This window comes from Phaethon aethereus (assembly GCF_964289735.1).
Source record: "Phaethon aethereus genome assembly, chromosome: 5".
Lineage (NCBI taxonomy): Eukaryota > Metazoa > Chordata > Aves > Phaethontiformes > Phaethontidae > Phaethon > Phaethon aethereus.
This window is the reverse complement of record NC_138579.1, coordinates 30,832,703-30,858,700: the sequence shown is the minus strand read 5'-3', so window position 1 is coordinate 30,858,700 and position 25,998 is coordinate 30,832,703. Positions and strand designations below refer to the sequence as shown.

Genomic DNA, 25,998 nt, shown 5'->3' with positions numbered 1-25,998 from the left:
TTAGTTCACAATGATATCTGAGTCAAATACCTCCTGAAACAGGAGAAAAGCCCTGAACTCCAAATTAAACTATTATATTTCAACAATAGTAACTTGCCCTTTTATGCTTGCTCTTCTTTATAATAGCATCATCGCTTACCTTCTCAGGGCAGCAGGCAATTTTAGGTAAGTGCACCTCATAAATTGTTGAGTAAAAGTATTCTAAGTACAGTGGATTAAACTAGAGAGTTACTTCAGAAGCAGGAATCAACATTTGTGCATTATACAAGACTTCCTTTGTTGTCAATTCATTGAAAATAATACCACAGAAGGGAAATGCTTTCTTCTCTCTTGCTTGCTTTCTTGCAGAAAGACAGTTGTACTTGTCACAACTTTATCTATAAGCTTTCAAAATTACCATGCATATGGCACTCTACTTAACAACAACTGAAACTGCGATAGTATTAATAACATTAAAAACCTGTTAGTTTATTGTTTCTCTGTTGAAATACTGCTGATTTTTTTAATGGTGTTGCTAAAAAAGTTGTTAATAATTGGAGAAATTAGCTTTAGTGGAACATGCGCTATTGTTTGATCAATATGGGTTTTTTTTGATACTACTGACAAGGCTTTTGTTAGTTCCAATTTTGCAAGTTTGAAGATCCCTTTTCAAGGGGTATCTTTTTGATGAATGTGCAGTTTTTCAGCATGTACCTTCTGTCTTGTATCACAGTGTTTTAGAAGGATCTATGCTTTACTTATTCACTAGGCTTTCAATAGAGAATCACATTAATCCTTTTAAGCTCCTTATTCTAATGATTTATTTTGTTGAAAACCATAGTGATCCTTCTTTGAATTTTAATGATTGCTGGCTATTCAAGGATTCATTGTTTTGACTTCCTGTCCTTACCTTTGTTTCTTACATGTCTGTAGGGAACACCTGTCTAATACTGTATCTGGCCTTAGTTCTCACTGGCTTACCATATTCACTCAAGCCTATCTTAAAGTGTTAAGTTGAAATGCTAGCTACTCATCCATGAAAATAAACGTAGGATATTTACAGAGATGGGCAGATAGACAGCAGAGGGATGGCTGAATGGATTGAGTCATTTTGTGATGAAAATGTTTTTATTCGAATTATATCGAGATGATTGTTGCAAAGTTTGCTCAATGGAAAGTCAGCACTTTAAAAACCATTAAACAACAACATCTATGGGGGATTTCTATTTCAAAATTTTTGAAGCAAATGCAGTATGCCAAGAGTTGTCAGGATTTGGCATCAGCCGCTGAATTTAGGTCATGGCACCAGCTTAAATTGGATTTCAGTTTTCATTTTCATCCACTCTGTATAAATACAGAATGTCTCTTTAGAAATATAACTAGGAACATCATGAGTTTTCAAGAATATATTATTCTAATACAAGATTTTAACAACTACACAGTATTTATGCATAATACATTTTGTTCCTTATCTACAGCCTTTTGGACTTTGATTCAGAATACCAGGAGCTCTGGGATTGGCTGATTGACATGGAATCCATCGTGATGGACAGCCATGACCTGATGATGTCAGAGGAGCAGCAGCAGCATCTTTACAAGGTTAGCGCTACCGTTACTGCCTTTACCTAGCTATAGAAGATCTGATTAGCTTGACAAGTCTTTCTCTCACAGGATATCGCTGCGTTCATTGTATGTATCATGGTGTCTATTAGAATTCCCTTCCCTGTCCCCAACCTCATTTCCATCCCCTGTGCGCTGACAGGCTGCACCGACATCATAATTGCAAGAAAGTTCCCTTTATCACATTCTATTTGGTGTAATTCTATAGAAGGACAAAGATTTGTCTTCAAGATGAATAGAAATAAATGAAACTGCATTAATAAATAGACTGAAACAAAATGAAGGAAAAAAATGAAATGGTAGTATTTAACAAAGTGTGTTTTGATTGGAGCTTTCAGCTGGATTTTTATCCACCTTTCAGACCTTTTCTGGGAAGAAAGAAATTTGCCTTGATTTTGGTTTGCTGCTGCCAGGATATAGGACTCTTCCAATTTAATTTTTATTAGTTATACATCAAGCAGATATTCTCATGTTAAGTCATCACACTTGCTTGTGATTTCAGCAAAATTATTTTGAATTTGCATATTGATTATAGGGTCTTCATTGAACATATATACACACACACACATAGTTTCTCTTATTTGTTATAGCAGCCTTAGCCTAGGAGGTTTATCACCTCTTTTAGATAGACAGTACTTTAAGAAGTTCCCCAAAACGTGTGATTTGATCCTAAAATTGATTCAGGCTTCACTGTGTGTCTGAAAATCTCTAGTCCGTGGCTCTGAGGGGCGGTGGGGGAAAGAAAGGAGGGCTTTTCAGCAGAAATATCAGGCTGCAGTAAATCTTCCTCATTTAGGCAATTTTTATTGGAGTAATTCTGACAGTTGTCATCCTTGAATTGCTTTGAGCATATGGCATATTTCAAAGAGCAGATTGTGAATCATAAAAAATAAAATTAATAACTAACCACAGAATCAGCAACAGTATAATGACAAGAAACAACTACCCTCTAGCTTTTTTTTTATTTCTTATCAAATAAATGGTATATTCAAGGTCAAATAGAAGTTGTTTTCTTTCTTCTGTGATTGCATGGTTTGACAATTTCTTAAATACAATTTTTTTTTTTGCTTTGGCTTCCTAATTTCTTGAAGATCTTCTCACATTTTATTCTTTTTAATTTTACTCCTTTTTTTAAAAGACCCAGTGAGAAAGGGTTGTTACATGAATTAAAAGATGTTTATAAATGGAAATACGGTTCAGATCCAAACTATTTTAGGCTGCACATGATTTTAATTCAGTGGCCTGCATTCTTGCTTTGACAGTAATTTCTTATTTTTGCTAATGTCTTTTTCCTAACTTTCTAATTACTTAATCGGACTTAATCTCACGTTAATAGTCTTGGCCCTGGCTAGACTCAGAAGTAAACAATGTCAGAAATGGGTAAAAAGTTTTTTACGAATCTAAAATGAGATGTGTGAATCTAAAATAAGTGCCTGTCATTTTAAGACCAGCTTGTACCATGCCTAATCTAAGCACTGGTTTTAGTCCCATACTACAAAAATCAATAAACATAAATGTTAAGGAAACAATCCATCCATCAATATGAAAAGGAACGCAGCTTAAGCAGCCAGCCCAAGTATTATAGATACTACTCAGGATACTTCCCTTTCCGATATCCAAATGTAACCATTAAGAATAATTATATGTGGTAAGGCTGGGATAATAACGCCTGGTGAGAAGAATAAAAGAGGGAACAATTTAAAAATTAGTGCAGTGTCATATGGTTGCAAAATGAGTAATATTATATATTCAAAATGGGAAGTAATAGTGTCTTGATATTATGAAATTCTGTGTTATGATTGGCACGACACTTCCAAAAGCAGAAAGTTTGTGCCAGAGAGAGTAGCTGAGTCTGTGCAGCTCAAACAAACTCACTCTGCCTCCAAAGCGCAGGCAGCTTATTTGCTCTGCAGTTTCTGCAGAGAGGGCACCTGCTGAGTAATAGAACCCCCATCTCAAAAGTACCTGTCTGGTCACTGCAAAGCCACTTGCAGAAGGGTGGGAACAGACTGCTCGCCCTCCCACCGTGAATACCCTCTGCATATACCTTTCTAGTGAAAGCAGCAAGCAAATTGCTAAGGATTGAAGGAAAGACTTAACTAGAAATGTGGAGTTTGGTTAAGAGATGTCTAAGGAGTGTCTGCAAAGCAGGAGGAGTATTTGCAGGTAATGTAAAAAGCTTGAGTGCACAGCATTAAGATCTATTAGCCTTTCAAAAAAAAAAAACACCCAAAAAACCAAAACCAAAACAAAACCACCTCCCGATGAAGTGTTGAAAGCCCCATAATTTCAGTCATTTAAAAGTAGACAAAAGAAAACATTAGCAAATGTAATTGAGGGAACAGTTCTGCACTAGCAAAGGAAGGATCAGATAAATCACTAGGTCTTTATCCTCCTTAATTTGAGAGATTTGTGTAACAATGAATCATGCCCTCAAAAACAGTATCAATAGTTTTATAAAACTAGCCTAGTAAACCTCTCTTCTAATCAATAGTGACACCCTTTTTATGCGGAGGCTCTTACACGGAGTCGCGGAAGATCTAGAGCCCCCAGGTAAGGGGCAGGAGCACTGCCTACACTTCACAGTGAGCACAGCCATTCCGCTCTGTGGGGAGGGAAATCTGTGAAGAGAAATTCAGGCAGCTATTATTACCAGAATTCCTCCATGATGCGGGGTGTTATGAAAACACAGGTCTTGCTTTACTTATTCTTTATCAGTTGCAGCTTCAAATGTGAACCTGCTAATTGTGCACTCTCTGCATTTTGGTGGATTCTCCTAAACCCGCAGATCCCCCTTCTCGGTTATTGAGCTGACAAGTAATTGCACCTCTGAGCCAGCTCAGCAAGCCGCCTCTGCCAGGGAACCTGCTGTGGTATCACTATTACCAACGGTAATCATTGCCCCTAAGGAATCTATGAACGGGAAGGAGCAATGATAAAACAGGTGAATCGGAAGGGAAAAGCATACATTAAAGCAGCATAACATAATATATAAATGCTAAAATTGCATATGGGAAAATAAAATGTATTTTCATGGTTAGACTATTTTCCCAGTACTCTATTTTCAGATTTAATATAGATTTAAGTCAACTCTCAGCTTAATTTTGTTTTGTAATATTCCAGGAGCTTCATAGTTTTTTTTATTAGGACCCTTATTATCTCTCTTTAACTAGGTTTTATTTTGCCCTTAATATAATAGGACCAGCAAAGCTTTTTTTTTTTTTTTAAACTCTGAATATGTATGTATGACTTTCTCTAGATTTCCTAGATTTTAGTGCAAAGATTTACAAAAAGAGAAAACTATTCTTCTTCACTAGGCTCCCCCATAGCCCGAAATTATTTCAGCTTTACAGTCTTAAACTAGCTAATGATTCTGAAAATCAACTAGTGTTTGATAAAATGGCAGTCACGGAATGAATTGCTGACAGTTTATTTGTCCTCTAATGCTTTATCTATTAACTAACTAAAAATTAAAAGGAACATTTCCATGGTTTTGGACTCTCGCTGCTTTGTACTGCTGTAATAGCTCAGTTTAATGCCAAATGTATCATGTTTATTTCATTTTAATCTACTGCATGTGAGCCTGATCTCATAAGCTCTAAGTACACAGAACTTGCTTTGACTTCAGCTGTATTCATATGCCGTTACTGGCGGATCAAACCCAAAGAATTTAAACTCTGCTAATGAGGCCTTTAGTGGGAACTTGAGTAATTCTGTACCTTGAATGTTCAAAAATGAAGCAAATCAGTATTTACGGGAACTGTGGAGATTAGAAATGAGTATACTAGGCAAAAAAGTTAATGATAATTCTTTCCATTTTCCTCAGAAGATTAATTGCAACACTTAATTGTGTTAGATTAAAACCCCATTGAAATAAGTACAGTATGATTGTTAAAATTGTTAGTATGTTCGGAATAAAATTAACTAAACATTTTTAAATATCAAATAAAAGAAACGCTATTTTTCTGTCTGATTACAAGCAATGTATGGGGCTTTTTCATACAGACTGCATCAGCCGTAGGTCTTGCACTAGTAAGTCTTCAGCAGCGACGGTCAGGATAGACGGAAAAAGACCCTTATGTAGCAATGCAAGATTTTGAAAACATTTAGTTGACATAGCTTTTGAACAGGTTAACTGCTAAACTATTGCATCAAAGGGAAGCAGTTCACGGTATTAAATAACATGAAAATGCACATCAAAAGCTAAGGATACCTTTCAAAAAAAGTTGAGGGGGAAAAAAAAATCTCCCAGCAGCGTTTGTTTCTCTACTGGAAGCTCTCCCTCCTCGGAAGGTGCAGTTCGTTTTCTCCTCTGGGTGTGCTGCTGCTCCATTGTGCCTTTCTCGCTGGCTCGGTGCGCTGTGGCCCGGAGTGGATCAAACAAACCGTGGTGAAAGTTTCCCTCATTTGCATCACTTCTAGACAGCCCTGTCGTACTCTTTGCTGACAGGAAATCACTGTCTTTGTCACCTTTTTTCAGTGATCTCCTTTTGGCAGAGATTGGCCATGTGACCAGGATTAATCACAACAACAGTTCTGGCTCAGAACTCAATGACATGTTTTCCTCAGCACTTCAATAATGGTGTAGAGGAGTCAGTAGGAAATGACTACATTAATTTCAGAGTGAAAAGATAATTAACACTTAAGGACTAGTGCTATAACCTATGGAGCTATTATTCAAATTAAAACTAATTTATTGCAAACTTGTGAGAAAAAAAAACACAACAAAAAACCCCAACCAACAACTATCCTTTAATGCAACTGCTAAAATAATCTTACAAGAGTGCCCGAGTTTAAAAAGAAGCACAAACTATATTTAACGCAGTAATATAAATACATAAAAACTTAAACGTTTAAAACTGGAGGCTGAAGTATGTAAAGTGCTTACTTAGATGATATGAATAGGATACTGGCAAACAAAAGCAGCAGTGTGCTCCTAGAATGCTGTGCTTCAAGGAGTTTCCTTGGCAACAGAAATGCAGTTCCAAAAGTAGACAGAACTTTCCTCAGAAAACATACTATTAATAACAACCTTCCGGAACAACTTGGAACAATTCGACTGCTTGGCAATAATAATGCCAAGTGTTCTGCAAATTAATCTAACGCATAACAGTTATATGTTTCTCTCGCCCATAATTCTCCTGAACTGGGGGACTGAGTTCTCTGCTGTTAGAGGATACAAATGTGCAAAGCGGTTCCAAATGCTGCGCAAACAGAGAGAGGGCTCGTATCGCAGCAGCCTATAAGAATCAATTAATGTGCCTCGTATCATTTTAACTTGTAAACCAGATTAGTTTAATTGGATTACTTTGTTCTGTTTAAAACGAGTCCTGTGTACCTACTGAAGCCACGTTGTAGTTCGGTCCTTATTTCAAGTAGATTTTCCGTATAAAGAAAACTTCTTAAAAGATTAACAGCCTGCAGAGTGATATATTTGGACAGTATGCTTAGGGGATTGGTTATAAACTAGAAAACATGAAGATTTTTAGCTCCTACGCTGCATATTCTGCACAGTCCAGGGTGCCTTCTGTCTGTCTAGTAATCTGTCAGTGCCTGCGCGGAGCTGCTAAAGCAGTCAGTGGGAGAAGACGATGATCATCGCTTCGGAGGAAGCTCTCAGCACACTGCAGGATTAAGCCTCTTGTAGGTAGTAACTACAAATCTGCTATGCATGCAGTATTTTTAGATATGTCATCATTTCTGTATGAGCCAAGAGAATAAACTAATTTCAGATTTGCCTTGCCAATAGGAATCATTAGAATTCCACTAAAGGCCATAAGTTTACCAGACAGGAAAGGTAAGCTGTGCTACTACCTTGACTTTTCCTGAATTCTTAGATCTAAAGGTTAAAAGTAATCAATATCTCATTGTGCAGCCAGATAATAAGTAATAACCATGATGTTAAAATCTAAATGATTGCAGATAGCATTTAGGTGTGTTGACCCATTTGGGAGGGCTTTTTAATTGCAATCAGAATAGTCATTATAGTTTGCAATAAACTTTTAGGCTACCTTGCAACAATCACCACCTTTTTGAAATATGACTTTGATGCTATTAGCAGATTATGTCCCAAAGTGAAAGCTTTTATTTTATCTGACAAAGCATATGTAACACTTTTTCAAAAAAGAGAAAGATTCTTCTGCTAAATAATATCAGTTAAGATATTCATTAGCAATAGCAAATTACAATACTTACTTATTTCTACATACATGGATTGATGTGTACCTCAATGGAAGTTATTTTTTGCCTTTGACATTGTAGTCTGTTTTTAACTGACATGTATAGTAAAATGACTCTGAACTGTATGAGGTTTAAGAAGGCCAAGTTCCGGGTCCTGCACTTGGGTCACAACAACCCCATGCAACGCTACAGGCTTGGGAGGAGTGGCTGGAGAGCTGCCTGGCAGAAAAGGACCTGGGGGTGCTGGCTGACAGCCGGCTGAACATGAGCCAGCAGTGTGCCCAGGTGGCCAAGAAGGCCAACAGAGTCCTGGCCTGTATCAGAAGTAGTGTGGCCAGCAGGAGTGATCGTGCCCCTGTACTCGGCACTGGTGAGGCCGCACCTTGAATCCTGTGTTCAGTTTTGGGCCCCTCACTACAAGAAGGACGTTGAGGTGCTGGAGCGTGTCCAGAGAAGGGCAACGAAGCTGGTGAGGGGACTGGAGCACAAGTGTTATGGGGACCGGCTGAGGGAACTGGGGCTGTTCAGTCTGGCGAAGAGGAGGCTGAGGGGAGACCTTATCGCTCTCTACAGCTACCTGAAAGGGGGTTATGGCGACGAGGGTGTTGGTCTCTTCTCCCAAGTAACCAGCAATAGGATGAGAGGAAATGGCCTCAAGTTGCGCCAGGGGAGGTTTACACTGGATATTAGGAAAAATTTCTTCACTGAGAGGGTGGTAAAGCATTGGAACAGGCTGCCCAGGGAGGTGGTGGAGTCACCATCTCTGGAAGTGTTCAAAAAACATGTGGATGTGGTGCTTCAAGACATGGTTTAGGGGACATGGTGGCGCTGGATTAATGGTTGGACTTGATGATCTTGAAGGTCCTTTCCAACCTTAGTGATTCTGTGTGATTCTGTTGACTGAGCTGTTTTGCAGAAAACTCTGACTTCACTTACTCTTACTTCAGACTGAAGTTCTCAAAGTGCAGTAATTTCCATGTGCTAGGCTGGGGCTTTTTTTCCCCACAGATTAAGAACCTCTATGACTTTCCACACTAGGTAGGAGAATCAGCTGGTTTATATGACAGGTCTCAAAAATGTCTGCTACCCCAAGCAGCAGTAAAAATGAGTTCATGGACCTGACACAACAAAGTTTTCTAGTCTCTTATGGCAGGGGATGATGAAATTGGTTAACTTTTTCTACACAAGTATTTTCACTTTAGTTGCACTGGAGAACAGAGTGAAAACTCCTTTATGACACATCCTATAACAACCAGCTCATTTTTCAGTGGTCCATACATTTAACTTCATAACATGATTAAAGTCCTTGCCACTTCTGGAAAATTTTATATTTTAAAAGGCAGAAAAGAACATTATTGTTGGTGAAAAGTCTTACTTAAAGCACATAAATGTTAAGTTTTAATGCCTTATATAATTACAATGGGAAAACACTGATTACCATGCCTATGGAATTGCAAAGTAAGTCTAGAGAATAGATAAAGAAAGAATATGAAAAATATTTTTACATTTTCTTGGCTGCTTCCCTAATACATTTCAAATGTAAACATGCATTTTTAAAGGCCGGGTTGTAATTTCTATGGAGCAGACTCCCTGTACTTCACAAGAAGTGGCTTCATGCATTTCACAAGAGTAAGTGGGCTTCTCCCGTTTCTTCCCAGCATGACATTGAAGATGAACTTCACATTGTAGCAAAGCAGTATTTACTGAGCTCGTAGCAAAAGCCAGCACAGCTTTTGGGAGATTAAAGCAGTGTGTCTAGAATGAAAGAGGCATTCGACTTCAAACAAAAGTAAATGTGTACCACATAGCTGTCATCACCATTCCTTACTACAGCTGCAAAACGTGGACAATTTACAGTCATCACGTCAAGCATCTTAGTCAACTCCACATGCTTTGTCTCTGTGCCCTTGCTGGTATAAAATGGTAGGATAAGGTCCCAAGCAGCGAGATCTTAAAGTGTTGTCAGATAGCACTGAAGCAGTGTTCTGGCATACTCGACTACGGTGGTTTGAGTGCATACATCCAGCAGTAAATTACCCAAAGCCATTTTCTGTTCATCAAGCATTTTTAGTTTTTATGAAATGGAAGTGGCACCTTAATTCAACCCAAAGAGTGATGAAAGTTACAACCTTCATTGCTTGCTTTATGCTAGGACTGCCTCGTGTCCAAACAAGGTAATCTCAGATACACTAAATTGTTCACATTCTCTAAAGAACAAGTAAGAACAGTGGAAATATAGCAGCACTCTGGCCTAATCACCAGACCATGAGCCCCTAAGAAAAGGTGTTACTCTTGTGCTGTTGTACATGCAGTCAAACACTGGGGACAACAGTGCCAGTGCTGCAACGTTCCTCAGTGCTCTGAATCAAGTAAAGAGGCCCTGTGAGGCTCCAAAACATGGGCATGTTCTGACTTACATTGTTCTTAGCTTAACCCTTCAAAACTTCATCCATTCATCTAAAGGAGTTTAGGTTATCTGTGTTTTTTTATTTCCTGACACACTGGATCACGTGGAGTTCTAGAAGCTGCCCACTCTGAGGCTCATATTTAATATATTACGGCACATTTTATGATAGTTCATATGAATCCGCTGACAAAAAACATCTCATGAAGTGATTTGTGAATTTGCACTCAATTAAGTCTCATATACAATAATGCCAATTAAGGGATATCAGCCCTCTACAAAAATAAAGACATTCAAAGCAGCCAGGACTGGTTTCTCTCTATCGCACTGCACCTCAGAACCTTTGGTCTAATATTTCACAGCCTTTGTTCTGGGTTGTGAAACCATGTACTTTAAGATCTTATACAGTGACTACATAACATAAAAAATGGCTCCATCAGGTCAGAGAATGTTGTGTCACAGAATCAGAATCACAGAATCACTAGGTTGGAAAGGACCTTTAAGATCATCAAGTCCAACCATTAATCCAAAACCACCATGTCCCCTAAACCGTGTCCTATGCAGTTCTCCAGATACTTTTCTTCGTTGAGGTTGTCCAGTAATCCTGAGCCCACATAACCTTCCAGAAGCCATAGCACCCTGCCTCAAGGAGTCCCACAGGCTTAGCCCCGCTCTGTGACGAACCAGCCGGGCATTGTGTGGCACATGTGGCAGCTCTCAAGCTGCCTTCCACCGATCTCACCTAATGCCCTACAGTATTTTTATTGGCAGAAGCAGCAAACAATATACTGAAGTAAGATAAAATTAGGAGTGTTAATAATGCAGTGACAACATCATTTTTTAAATTGTGTCTGGATGTGGTTTTGGGGTTTTTAGCAGCTGGGTGGATTAGACTTTCTTAGAGGGATGCAGATAAAAAAATCACTAGCAAAAAATATACGGGGCAATAGTATTACCCTATTCCTCAAGTTAGTTGCCAGTTTTTCATTGACTTTCCTATTTTTTCACCTCATACTCCAGGAGAAAAAATAGTTTTTTCTAAACTCATAGGAATTATGTGCTTTATCCATGATGTTTTGCTTCATAAACGTACTACAGGAAATACTATTTCCTTTCCCAATTACTCCTCATCAGTATAACTCATAAATAATCAATACTGTAATGTTTCTTTTTTAAAAATGAACAAAAAAACAAGTGACCACAGAAAACCTTTTTTGCAGGTTTTCTATATGAAACCCAAATTCACTAAATCTCAGTAAACTTGCAGTGGCACTATATTCAATACATACGTATCTAAATTAGAAAAAATAATTTGCAGTGAAGTATACCAGTTTATAATCTCCTGAATTTTTATTTGTATATGTATTTTATTTGTGTTTTTAAAAAACATACGGATGTGGTGCTTCAGGACATGGTTTAGGGATCATGGTGTCGCTGGATTAATGATTGGACTTGATGATCTTGAAGGTCCTTTCCAACCTTAGTGATTCTGTGATTCTGTGATTCTATGATAATATAATATATATTGAAAATATGTAAAATATCAATATAAAAATCAATATGACTTATTTTTATATATTTATAACCTTTTTGCATACTTAAGGTTAGATGTTGTTTTTACATTGCGTGTATACGTTTGTAATACATTTTGCTAAAAACAGCTACAGCATTTTGTGATAACTTCTCCTTCCAACAAGGCAAAATAAGCAACCACTATAATTTCATTCATAGTTGTTGCAGTTGTGGTTGCATCAAGTCCAGTGGGGTCTGAGGGTAGGCTCCAGCCAACTCCTGCGGCCAGTGAGAAATGCCTGTGGTTCTTCTTAACTTCTTGTGGGTGCTGATATTTTAGCATTGCGGAAAACATGGTTGCTATAGAATTCCAGTGATCATGAACTGTAAATGTTAAAGTTGGCTCTATGGAAAGATGCTTTTGAGGGGAAGACAGCAGTTGTACCCTTCACGTCCCATTGTTGCAGACTGGCAGGTGCCGTTACAGATGTGCAGGACATACTCCAGCTGTGTCACAGAGCAGACCAGCAACACACTGCCCCAGGCTGCAGGGAAGGCTGTGGAGAGCTTGTAGTTTCCCCAGCAATAAACTGGGAGAAGGGGTGATCTGTGAAGACTAATTTAGACTACTAAGGCAGCTAAGTAGACCAGCCTCTATCTTGCGGAGGTTCCTCACCCCATTAGGGGTGATTCAGAGCAGAAGCTTACGTTAAGCACTCTGAAATAGTTTTAGAAGAAACCTTTTCTCTCTTATCTTTCCCTCCACTGATTGTATAAAGAGGTTATGAAGATCAGCCTCACTCGGCGTTGCCTCTCACTGACTTTCAGTTATCATGAAAAGAGAGGTTTTTAGTACCATTGTGTCATGTCTATGCAATATTCCAGTTTGAAACCCTGCTGTGATGCATCCAGATTTTGACAGACATTACACTGGAGTTTGATCATCTCTGCTTTACCAATTGATTTTTCTTAGAAGGAGGAGATGATAGATACCGAATTGCCATTAGAGTTTTTCAGGTGGTAACTGTCTGAAGATGAACATTAGCCTTTTTGAATGATGTGTTGTTTTTTGCTGGCCTTCATCAAGGAGGACTATGTGTCTGCTATGCAGCTGGAAGAACAGTAATTCCCAAGATCTCTTAGTTTGTTATTGTGTGTGGAGAGATTGCATAAACGCCATCAGAGGTGAGAAGTAGTTAGTCATGTGATCCCACTTTGTTATCTCAGAAAGTTAATCCCTACTGTTTTGTTTTTTCAGTAAGTGTATGTAATTTATAGTCACGGTTCTTTTTTCTTCAGCAAGTCAATAGTCAAATGCCTCATAGTGTGAGTATGGAAGATTTTTGCCATTTTTTCCCCCAAATCCCAGAAAAAAAAAAAAAAAGAAAAGCTTTCTTTCTGAAAATACTTAGTTTCCTTATTGCTTGAGCTTGGGTCAAAGAAAAAGTCTACTCTTCGAACTTCTACTTGATTTAATCTTCAGTTATGTTTTTTAGGTGTCTCTTTTTTGTTAGCTATCTACTAGAATACATAAGGTGTTGAAGCCCAAGGCTGAAACATGTAATAGTTGAAATAAAGAAAGAAAGAGGGAGAGAGAGCGAATACAGCAGGTGATGAAAATCACCCCTCTTTTCCGCCTTTGCTTCTGTGTGCTGAGCTAGGACCTTTCTGACCATTCCTCTTTCTAACAGTAATGATTAAGTGCTATGGCCATTGTGCTGTATGAGCCTTATAGTCTCTTTGTGCAGTTAATTTCCTTGCTCTGTAGAGAGTAAAATTCACCAGATGCCTACTAAAAATTAGAATAGGTATGAAGATATATATTTTATTCAATTTTAATAAACATATGGGAATATTTTTTTTTTTAAATATGGCCAAACAGCAGTTCCTCACCAACTCCTGAGTACACATGGTAGATTGGTAGCTAACTCACGGAGCCCAGAGGATTAAACACAAGGGAGCAGGTTTCATTGCAGATGAAGACCATTGGTCTGTGCAACCTGGGCCTGCCAAAATTCAGGAATCAATCAAGGGACTGAATAAAGATCCAGTTTAAGAGTAGAAATATTGAATTCTTCCATCTTATTTCCCCAAATGTAGCATCTGAGATCTGAGATAACAGTCACATTAGAGAGGAGGGAAATATCTGGAATTACCTCGGTAAAAAACACCTAAAAATCATAAGAGAGATAAAGCAGTGACTCTGAGCACCAGGAAAACTGGAACTCCAGACAAAAAAGGCTTTGCTTTGAGGCAGTAGGAACAATGTTTTAGTCTCTAAACAGAATTGATCAGAATGATGCAAATAGTTCTAAGTAAATGTAGAGCTATAAAAAGGTTTTCTTAACCAATACCAGAAACAAAAGGGGATATGGTCTGGTGCCATGAACTAGGGTACCCATGTGTAACTGGAGACATAAAACATTTCTTAGTTGTATCTCTTCCCCAGGATCACTTGTGAAATACACAGTTCCCATTCACAGGGAAGACATTAGAGTAAAGCCAATCTAATATATGCCTCCAGTGACCAAACCATCCAGGGGGGGGGAAAAAAAAAGTGCCAAAACAGAAACAGAACATACACATAGATGTAAGTCAAAAGAACCCACAAAGCAGGGCAGATGCAGACTGGCTGAAAATGTAAGCATTTTAGTGCAACACATGTAGTGTAACAGGCAACATGAAAAGTAGAAGAAAAAATGTTCCTGAGAAAAAATGTCAGGCAGATAAATTGAATATTGCAGTTACCTTTTGAAATTAAAATATAGTGTCTGAAACCATTGAGACTTTAAGGTTTTCATGAAGAAGGAGATATCTGTAGTGTGACTTAAGCAGAGCTAAAGATTCTCAGTGTTCTGGCAATGCAGAAGGCTGCCAGGCATTCAACTGCTATATTTGCAACTATGCTATTAGATCAATGACTAATTTGATACCAGCTGGATTGTGCAGCCAGCTGCAGTGCAATACTGATAAGGAGCAAAATTAGATGGGAGAGATGCAACCAAGCACTGCAGATGTGCAATGAAATCATTATGAGACCAGGCAGTCAGTCAACAAGGAACCCCTGAAATAAGAGATGTCATCACATAAAGTTTACTGTAGTTGTTTTACAAGACTTCTACACACCCGTGGCCACAGGTCTGTTACAAGCTCTGGTTTCAACTGGAAGGCAATATTCAGAACAGTACCTGAAAGAAACAGGAAAGTCGCTGTGATTGCTCCCTAGCATTCTAGCTGAATATAACATATTTGAAGAAGATGAGCACTTGGATGTTAAATGGAAGTTAGCACAAAATCCCACAAATCACCCTAGAGTCCACCAAAACAGAATTCTGTTAGTGTAGTAAAACTACTGAAAAAGTCAATGTGGCAAAGCAGAGACCATTTACCCACAGAAAGTAATGCAGGGTGGATAAACGATCTACTAACGGTCAGAAAATCTTGGAGTAAACTGATTCCAAAATCATTGAACAAAATGCTGAAAGGCTGAGACAGGTTACAATTTGGGGGGGGGGGGCAACATTGTTCACTGTGATGTCACAAAAACACATTTTGGCATATTGATCTGAATGAACAACATAGCCACTGTATTGCTGCATATTTTGTCGGGTATCAGTAGGCTTTTTTGCTCATCAGTCTAAGCTTCTAGAGGTATTCCAGTGTAATATAGACTAGGTGCCCTTCCTCTAGTGAGTAGCTGATGGCAATCTAAACATAGGCAACAGAAATGTCAAGGAAGAGGCAATGCATAAGCAACTCCTAAACAGAAACCTAGACAGGAGTATTAATCTAAATGCAGAAACCTTGAAAGAATCTGAGTCACCTGTGGGTGGTATCTGTTGATTTTTGAAGGACTTTGCTGCTGGTCATGAGAAACCAGGAGCCCCTCAGGAAACAGGCAGAACACTTGACAGAAGGACAATCCAGTCTTTCACAGACATGAACAACCATTTTTACAAATTTTTTGCACACTTGGCAAAAGCCTGTGGATTTTTGCCATGGTCAATACAGAGTGACTCAAAAAAAGAGTTAAAAGACCAAGGGCAAATAAAAGAGAGGAGGAAAAAGATACCAGCCCTTAAATAGTAAGACTATTTCAAGGCTCTGAGCTGTGGTCTTCCACTTTAAAGAAGTGGGGTATCCCCATTACAGAATTGCAGCACTTTGCGAGAATCTCCTGGTGATATAGAGCTCCTGTAGCAGCCCCTCTCATTTTTCCCCATACCGTGGTAAAGTAGTGAATGAGTGTAGGGGTAAGAATGAAAATAGCATTCCTTCCAACAGAGACCCCCAGAGCACCCTGGTTTCTGAAATCAGTGAAACCAGGAATTTCTATCTTGCTCAGAAGTGACAGCGTTCCTTGCTCCCTTCATGTGCACAATGCACTTGTCTTCCAGGAGAGGCACTGTACCACGAGTCATCTGATGGGCAGCATCTCACCTTTAAGACGTTACCTGCTGCCTCCAGCTGCAGACAGGCCCCCACCCCACCTTTTTTTTTTAATCTCAAGTGTTGGATGTATCTATACAAATTAATGGACAGTACTGAGTCCTTCATAAAAGCAGATTAACATAGTTAGGAACTTAGTATAGATGCAAAGCAAAGAGAATATAGTTATTTAAAGACACATATCTTCATTTAGTTCAGTTGTCCCTAAATACGTATCTGTATACATGTATTTTGTCTAACAGCATAAGTGCTAAATAAGTGAGCTTTGCTATTCCTGGCACATTTCAAAGTTACTCAGAGTATTAAAATGTTAAGCAATAAAATGTGTATTTCATGGAAAATGAAGTGTTTGGCTCACATGAATTAAAATTCAACTCTTCCTGTTAGAAACTAGGTTAAAAGGAAGGTAGAATATTGCTGGCCAACTGCAACAGGCAACAGGCAGCAGAATTGCTTATTGGTGGGGACAAGTGGCATACACATGAGGAGGTTTTTGCATCTCTTTTAAAAAACTTGTCCCACAAGCTATTTCTTGGCTGAATGGCAGGATATTCTCTCTCTGCGGACTAGCCATTTCCACAGACAGTGCCCTTCATTTCCATGGTAAACTAGCAGGTAGGAAATCCTGACCTTGGTGCTGAGGTATGCTCACATGACAGCTAAAATTTTCAGGTTTGTCCCTGTGTGTTTGAACAGTGAGGAAATATATTTCCTGCAACTTTACCCAAGTGAATTTGTGCCAGAAAATGAATCTTCTACCAATTTCCCCTGTTTCCTTCTCTTCAAAGCAGTCACTAGAAATATACTATAATAAATTGCACATCGTTTAAAAGCTGTTATGCTCATGGGTGCCTGTATTATGGTCTGAACATCTCTTCACTGTCTGGGTAACCTCCAAACATGGAGACCTACAGTGATGGGAGAGCTGATGGTTTAGGCATTTGGTTTAATTAAAATCAGCATAGACCATTTGGATCACGCATATAGAATCATAGAATAGTTTGGGTTGGAAGGGACCTTTAAAGGTTACCTGGTCCAACCCCCAATATGATCAGTTTGTAAATTTGATGTAAAGGTCTCATGAGAAAAGGCTTTTATATTGATATTTATGGTTTTACAAGATTAAAATTAGCACAGAACTCCCACCATTTCCAGTCATATGCATACTGTTTTGCGCTCTGGAGCTTTCTAAAATCTTCCCTCCTGAAGCATACGGTCCCTTTTCCAGGTTCTTCAGAGACTGCTGCATCTTTGAATTCTTTTTGTAGCTCTATCTTTTAGCTTGCTGACTTAATCTGCCAGGGCAGAATTTGCTGCCCTAGAGCTATAGATTTTTTGAGTAAATCTCAAAACCAGACACTCTCCCATGTTCTGACCCTTGGTTGTCAGGTCATCCAGCAGTTGAGGATCTTTCTGAAGTTCTGACCTTAACTCAGCTGTTCAGGCATCTCAGCTACTTGCCACTAGTCAGCAGTGACCTTACATTTCGTATCCACTTCTTTTGTGAGTCTGAACATACAGCGTCAACAATAGCTCGCATGGATGCCTGTTGTCATTGCTTTGTATGGCTATACAATATTTGGACCCAGGTCTCTGGGCATGGTAGCCTTTGTTCCTACATCCTTTTAAGTAGTGGTGCTGGCCACCATATTTTTGTGTACTCTGTGTTCAAGCTTCCCAGGGAAGCTCCTGGAAAACAGTTAGGGATTTTTTTGATCCAAACCCTGTTGTGGTCTTGCCTAGGAAGCTGAGGGGTATACTGTGATAGACTGACCTGTTATGGAACCTTATTTTATAAAGTGTCGTGGAAAAGCCTAGGAACTCAGCTACTGTTTGTTTTTAACACAAGAAAACATTACTCAATCAACCTTTGTATCCCGCCTCAAGCAATGACCACTCCCAGAAAACCTGAGATAAGATGAAGAAACACTCTTTCTTATATATGCTTGCATTAGTTCAAATAGACTTTAGTTGATGGGTTTTATGCATTTCTTTCATGTTTATCTTTTCTTTGTATGGTCCTCTAATTTTTTGTTAGATTAAAATGGATAATTAGCTGATTTGACCACCAGGTGGCCTACTACACTGTGTTGTTAGCGTATGCCCTAATGCACGTCTTCAGGGCGTACAATAATATTTATTAAAACTTCTCTTGTTAGATGGTGTTACTCGGTGAGTGCAAGTGTGGCATTAGTAATCTTAACTTGGTCTTTTTTGTTGTACCAATCAAATGTAAATGTATTCATGCTAGTGGGACTTTCTCAGGCCTATGAAAGTTTGCAAAATTAAAAACATATATAACGTCAGTAAAGATTTTTGCATGGTTTAAATATTCAAACCGTTTTCTTAAGTGCTTAATGGCTTTACCAAAGGACCCTTAACTTCTGCCTCTGCCATTTCTTCCACATTTTATTAAAGATGCAAAGAATAAAATCAATGCAATGGCAATTCTTCAAACATCAGTACCAAATGCCAATCACCAATGAGCTGGAAAAATTACCTTTAATAGGGTTAATGTAGTGCTAGTGTAGTCGCTTAATGTACAAAAGCTCTATGGCCTGTTCTAAAATATGTATTCATTACTTCAATTTCTTTAAACTTCAGTTCTGTAGAAACATATTATACCTCTAGCATAATAGCTAACAAAATGACCTAAAATAGTTGACTCAGATGTGGATTTGAAAAAAGTAACCTAGTACTGTTAGGAACAGGGAGTATTCAGCAAGGTATGCTTTTTTTTTTTTTTTAGAATTGTCACTAATTATAAAATTATTGGTGAGCTAGGAAGTACAACCACTCAAACCAAGTGGTGAAACCACTTTATTTATGTCATTGAAGTGTAGATACCATTCACAAAGGTTCTGTCACCATAAAAATCAGAGTCACTTATTTTTCCTGATATTCTCAATAGAATGTGTTCCTTAAAAAATCTGAAAAACACAGAATAAGCAATGGGATCTTTTTCTTTCCCCCTCATCCTTGTCACATTTTTTTTCTTACATTTTTCCATCTTCATTTGAAATTACTAAATTCCCTACATATACAGCATAGTGTAACAAACATCTATTAACCAGGCAGACAACAATTGAAGTTGAAGGCATCAATACACATTACCTTAAGCATATATCTTGTCTTAATGGGCACACATCTTTCCAATTTGTGTTTGAACTGCCAGAGAGCTACCACGGCCTGCATGGTTACAAGGATAAGCCTTCCACAAAGCAGGACCAGAATGTCTTGAGAGAATGACAGAAAGACAAAAGTTCATGTCTTCCCTGGTGTTCACTAAAGCAGAAGTAGATTCAAAATACCCTGAATTTGCTTCATATTACTTCACTTCTGGTTTTGTATCCTGATATTTCCTGCTACTGTAGTCCTTTGAAGCATTTCTTTCCTTCTTAGATATATGCATATCTCTTCCAATTTTTCATCTTCTTTCTGTAGAATTCTGTTATTAAAATAACTTACCAGTCTCTAAATCCACTGACACTTCAAGTGCTATATAGATTTGACTATCAATGCTATAGTCACCAGTTTATCAGACTGCTTAGAGCACAGAGATCAGCATTTCAGTGAGGCACTTAAGTAAACACAAACTTGTGGGCTTTTTTCTAAAATCCATTTCTACAGTTTCATTGCAATATCTTTGCAGAACTGTTCTTTTTTTAATTGCTGAAGGACAGGTTCTATTAATATATAGGTGTTATGCTGTGTGCTGATTTCAAAGCAGCTCATGACAAAATGCTGAACACAAAGGGGCAGATTCCCTGGTCTGTCAAGATCACATCACATTCAACTTTACAATTTCCAAAGTGAATCTAGAACAGTCAGTGGTGTGCACTAGAAACCACTCTCCTTTTGGGTGAAATTCTCGTTGATATCATTTACTTCATCTGCTGCTGTGGTCCTTTTCTTCTGCTCCACATCCTCCTTTCCAGCATGAATAGAAACAGAAAAAAATCACTTTCCAAGTGAACCAGGAAAGCCTAACATGTAAAAGCCAAAACGTGAGCACAGGCAATATTACCCATAAACACAGATTAAATCCAAACCCATTATTTTATAGATCGGGGCCAAGTTATTGAAAATTGGCTTTCTGACAGCCCTGGGAGGAATCAAGCCTTAAGAATGTCTGAAGTGTGTGTGTATTTGAGTCCACCAGCCTCTGCAAAAATTGTTCAGCTTCTCTATGTTTTGGTTCTATAAACTGTAATCCCAGAAACACCAAACAGAGTTAACCCGAGATCAGTGCAAGTCATCTGGTTTCATGTTTGATTCCTGTAGTAATGTCATGCTTTCACAGACAGTCAAGCTATTGGCAAAGGTATAAGAAGATAAAACAGCTGGAAGTTAAAATTAAACAAATGAAAACTAGAAACAAGCCATACAGTTTTTAACAGTGAAGGAAGCTAGTTATTTATCATCTTTCCAAGGAATGATATGAATTTTCCATAATTTCCATCTTTACATCAGGGCTGGATGCAATACCGAAAGATTTTCTCCAAGACAGAAAGTTGAGAGATTAATATAGGCAGAGAAGGTAAGACTATGGCACATGTTATACAAGCGGTGAGGTTAGATTATGACAATTTCTTGAACTTCAGATCTGTGAATCAGCCCAAGTTTTGTCAGAGAATATTTTGGCAGAATGCCATTAGAGATGAGAAGAAGCTTTCAGCTTTCACCATGCCAGCAAATAACAGAGTTCACATTTAGCAGCAGCATAAATCCTTGAAAATGGTCACCTGAAATCAGGAAAATAGAAAGAAACAGAGGGAAAGTTTCTTTTGTTTCTGCCTCACTAGTTGTTCAGTAGACAAAATGAGTTCAGTGTCACTGCATTCATGTATTCTTTTACAGGTACCTGCTAGTGTTAGTTCCTAAATGTCTCATAGAAATTAACATTTATTGAATTTAGAGCTGAAGTATTTTCTATGATGACTAAAATGTATCATAAGTACGGTAACTTATGGCAAAGCTTGAGCCTGCCCGGAACAGGCTGCATTAGGCATACCCCTTGCTGGTGGCCATTTGGAAAGAGGCTAAGTATCTCTCCTAGGCACAGCAGCCGCTGGAGACACAGAGAGACTGGCTTTCAACATGTCCTGGATTGTTTAGTTTCCAACATTTCTGGTCAGAACTGAAGTTCATAGTAACAGCTCACTACATCACATCACATCACAGAATAACAGAGCACGTATTTCTGTTCCTGGTGTTTCATGATCACACTTCACATACTCCTTGGAAGTTACGAGGGTCTTAAAGAGCAAGCCCAATGCCACACGCAGGTGGCCAGAAGCAGGATTTCTTTGCCTTTTTCCCTTTTCTTTTCCCTTTATATGTGTGATAGTTCCTCTCATTTTTATTGCTTAGGTTTTGTCTGTCTTAAATTATTTAAAATATTATTACATTCAGAAAGTCCAATTTTAGGAGTTAACTCACAGTCTAATTTTCTGACACTCTGGAGGTTAAAAAAAAAGTCATAAAATTTATCATGTATGCTAGTCTTTAGAAACAGTGGCCACACTGATAGAGTCCTTTAAATATCATTCAGGAAATATAGTGTTGTTGTTAAGTGTTCTAGAATTGCAATAGATCTTGGGAGTTTTTCCACCTTCAAAGTAGTCTGGTTTTTGCTGAAGAAGCTGCTTGGGCATCGCATTATGCTGTTTTGATCACCAGTGAGGAAGAGAGAAAGCATCTGTGTTAAATACCCATAGGTCCATCAGGGTGCTGTAAGTCTCAGATATTCTGAAAAAGGCTCTAGTTGTTAGTTCTTGCTGTTCAGTTATCTCTATATGCCTGGTTTGTTTCAGGGACTATTGAACTTCCTATCGATAAGGCAAAAAATGGTCACTGCTGTTAATGATCAAAGCTGTTAATACCACAAAAAATGAAATATTTTCTTCCATGTTAAAATAATTCAATGACATTTGTGAGGTGTACAACTTCTTGCCAACTCTCCTAATCTAAAACATTATCTGTTTGAGGAAAACATATGTTAGAAATTTTTAATTCAGTGATAGGAAAGGCACTAATGAAATATGCATGTATGAATTTTGTATTGCATAAGTTTCCTCTTTCTTGAAATGTGATTAAAAGCCAAACATCTGGATTATGTTTAAAAAGCTTGAATTTCCAGTTTTCAGAGAGATTCAATCTGTTTTGACACTGTACACTTAGCCTTAACATTTTCAGCATGCTGTTAACATTACTTGCTATTGTAAAAAAATAAGTTCAGGTTTAAACAAAGTTGGACTTCTCCTAACACTAAAAATGTTTTCTGAAATAGCTGTTTCTGCAGCATTCACACAGCCATAGTTTAGGCTGTGTCAGCAGTTCCATTATAAATTTGCTCTCGAAAGCGGTTTGCAGTTGATCATAAAAATAACTTTTCAACTTGAGAGTATTTTGTCTTTTATTATAAAAGTACCACGTTTTTCCTAGAATGATATTAAAAATGAAATATTGAGTTCTTAAGAATTTATAAAATTCAGTATAAATTGAGTTTAGCCTACTGTTAAGACAGATAATGGCATTGGGATGCCAACTTTCTCCTTTTGTTTTAATAACACTAATGTGTACTGGAAAAGTGAATAGCTATTATCTGCTATGTCTCTTGAAGGATTGAGGGTATGTCTGTCTGGAGATGATAATAAGTAGTTAACTATATAACTTTCTTTTTAACATGTTTTAACAATAGTTTTGATGTGGTACGTTATAATGGTATTGCTATAAGAGGAATTAGGGTGATTGCCGGTGTTTTAGATAGTCAGTGGAGATGTTTTAGCACTCCTAGTGGACCTGCTGCATGTGCCAACTTTGACATAACTCAAGGGAAATTATAAAGAACAAATCAAATAGCACTTTAGAAAAACTATTAGCTTTCACTTTACTTAATACAGTACAGGATGTGCATTTAAAATAAAAATGACATTTTTCATTATAAGTTTGGAGTAAATTGAGAAATCTGCTGTCAACACCCCTTCCAATCAGCACCTAGATGAGCCCTCGAACAGATCTAAGTTCTGTCATATAGAAAAAAGTTCAAATACTTTAAAGATCGTGTTGTTACCCTAGATACTACAGGTAATGAGAACTCAGATCCACATGTTCTGAGGTTAGAGACTGAGCAAACTAGCCACAGGGTCTGTCTGCTCTTGACTTGAGGTCGCTCCCCAGACTGCAGAGATTGCAGGGCTATTACCACAGGCCAAAGATAATTTCCTTTTCTCACAATTGACAAGGTCTGGTAATGTGGATTACTAAAGCCACTGTGCCTTAAGTGGTGGGTGTACTGGTCTTTGTGGATTCTCCTGTCCTTTGGTGGAGACTGTGAGTTCTGCTCTGTTGGTCTGAGGAACTCAGATTTCCATTTGGCTCTTTTTCCAGCAGGGAACCTCTTCTTCCATGAAACAATATAGCAAATAGGTAAGAAAGCGATGGATCCAGAGATATTCTACTCTCAAACATATCCCAGTAGGTATTGCTAGAAGAGAGGATAATTTATTTGTCGATTTTCAGTCAGACTTCACTCACGGGAGGCTATTACTGACCACCATTAGCATTCTGGCTGAGTAACAATGGAGTAAGGACTTCAGAAAAAACAGTCTGTGAAAGATAAATGCACAGGAACATCCATTTCAAAATAGAACGATGCCTGTAACGCACAGCCTGACAATAGTTGGTGCATTTGGAATTAAATCTTTGTGTAGACGAGTTCCAATTTTATGTTTCATGCATACTGCAGAAGCAGGCACAGCTTAACAGAAGGGAGGATAACAGGTTATAAATTACTTTCTTTGATTATCTCCTTCAAAAAATCTACATAATCTTACATCATTGCATTTTATTTTGTAAAAAAGTAAAAGTAAAAATGTAGCTATAAGAGATTTGGTACATGTGGGGTGAGCATTTCAGAATATCCAGCCAAGGATGGAGCTGCAACTCCACCTTTTTGTTTCCAGGCCAGTTTCCCAGCCATCAAATACATATTCTGCTCAGTAATAGGCTAACTGCAGTCTACACCAGTATTTTAGAATCTCCATTACTCTGTGGTTTGTTCCTCAATAAATACACCTGAGCACTAGCCCAAAGGTATAGTAGTTATTAATTCCTAAAGAGCACTATTTTTTAGTTATTTATGATCAATTATTCTCCAGGCAACTAAGTAAATGTAAATTAAGTTAAATCCACATTTGATATTTTAAGCATACCTGTTGGTTGCATCTGTATTTGTCTGTGACAAAAGTCACACCTCTGGTGCAAGGTGTGAAAAAAACCTCGAAGTTCTAAAAGCATTGTTGCAAGCAATACAAGATAAATCTCAGAAATTCCTTCATATATCAGCCAAAGATCCCAGTAAAACACACAGTTTATGAGATCGATAGATTGTTATAACATGAAGTACACTAACTCCGTGGCCTTACCTGAACTGTGCTATAACCTGTACTGTGGGACCATGTTCCACCATCATCTGCCAGGGTTTGTCTTTATTTGTAGATGGGTGGCAGTTTATAGATCTAGCAGAATCTCATGCACCTGATACTTGATTACCCTTGCTATATGAATTCAAACTGCTGTATTTTGGCTATATGTTCTTGGCAATTTAATTATATTTAAAATCTGGTTAATAGTGTAGTAAATAACTAGTAGTCCTACAAAATTGCATTCTGAAGGTAATGGGATTGAATTTCAACACAAGTTGACACTCAATTAAAATTTTCATATATCTAGTGAATTAGCCAGTTCTTGGCTGCTATATTAAGGTGGATGTCTTCCTGCTTAACTGAACCCTGAGCAAGACAGGCAAAACACATAATAAAGCCAAATCAAGACTTAATATACCCAGTCAAATTTTTATTGTTTGTATCAGGTAGTAAGCTTGCAGAACAAACTCAGGGATGTGGATTAAAAAAATTTAAATTTTAGTATTTAAACAAAATTTCTCTCTATTTAGAGTAACAAAACTTAAAAAAAAAGAGAAGCCTTTAAAACTTCTTGCTGAATTACTGCCATCAGCCAGTAGATCCATGGGGCTTGTTCGGCTAAAAGCCACAACAGACTTTGTAATGCAATGATGTAATCTTGGCTTTGTGTCATTTATATTCAACCTAAAAAAACAATTTTCCTGAATAGACAGGCTGACAACAATATTGTTCAGTGTTGGTTTTTATTTGGATTGTTTCCAAATGGTTCATATGCCTCCACAGCAACACCCCATGCCCGCTTAAGTTTTTACTCTGAATTCCGAAGTTTCCCCTTTTTCCTCGCATTTTATTTTGCTTTTAAGGTCCCAGTTATGTTTGTGAAACTAACCAGCTCAGCCACAAAATTAGGATGTATCTTGCAGAGTGCATTCATTTTACTTTTTGCATATTTTTCCCGAGGTCATGTCAAGGTTAGTTTGAATTCCATCCTACATTAAGACTTCTTTCACAGCTATTTAGCTCTGCAGCCTACTCCCCGCTGGGGTCTGCCCCTTGGGCACGTCAAAGCTTCAGACCTGACAAATCACACACAGATGAAGCTGTACAGTTTTTTAAACAGTTTCATCAGTAACGTGTTGGTTTTTTTTTTTTTCTTTACACTATACTTCCCCCCCCACCCCGGAGTTTATTCTCTGAATTGCAATATCCTGAAGACTGATTTCCGTATGGAAAATTCCCTTGCACAGGCAAATTGTAAAATAGACATGGCGTTGTACAGTACGTGCCACTCACAGCCTCCCAGAAACTGAAAGTACTGCAGATCCTCTTAATTAGTAACAAGCTATAGCTCCTTGTCTAATAACTGTAATCGTATTGTTAACATCTATTTGCACAGAAGAGCCTAAAACTACAAAGGCTGATAAA

The 25,998-nt window shown here is 38.0% G+C and overlaps 1 protein-coding gene across 2 annotated transcripts in view; it reads left to right on the top strand.

Moving 5' to 3' along the window:
* The window catches only part of AKAP6 (A-kinase anchoring protein 6), a gene marked incomplete at its 5' end in the record, with an annotated part of 225,980 nt that overhangs the window by 143,958 nt on the left and 56,024 nt on the right, over positions 1 to 25,998 (top strand). For both annotated transcript variants that reach the window (XM_082000781.1, XM_082000780.1), the window contains one exon: positions 1,458 to 1,578. In XM_082000781.1, the coding sequence (XP_081856907.1) occupies positions 1,458 to 1,578 (121 nt within the window). The remainder of the gene's footprint in view (positions 1 to 1,457; positions 1,579 to 25,998) is intronic.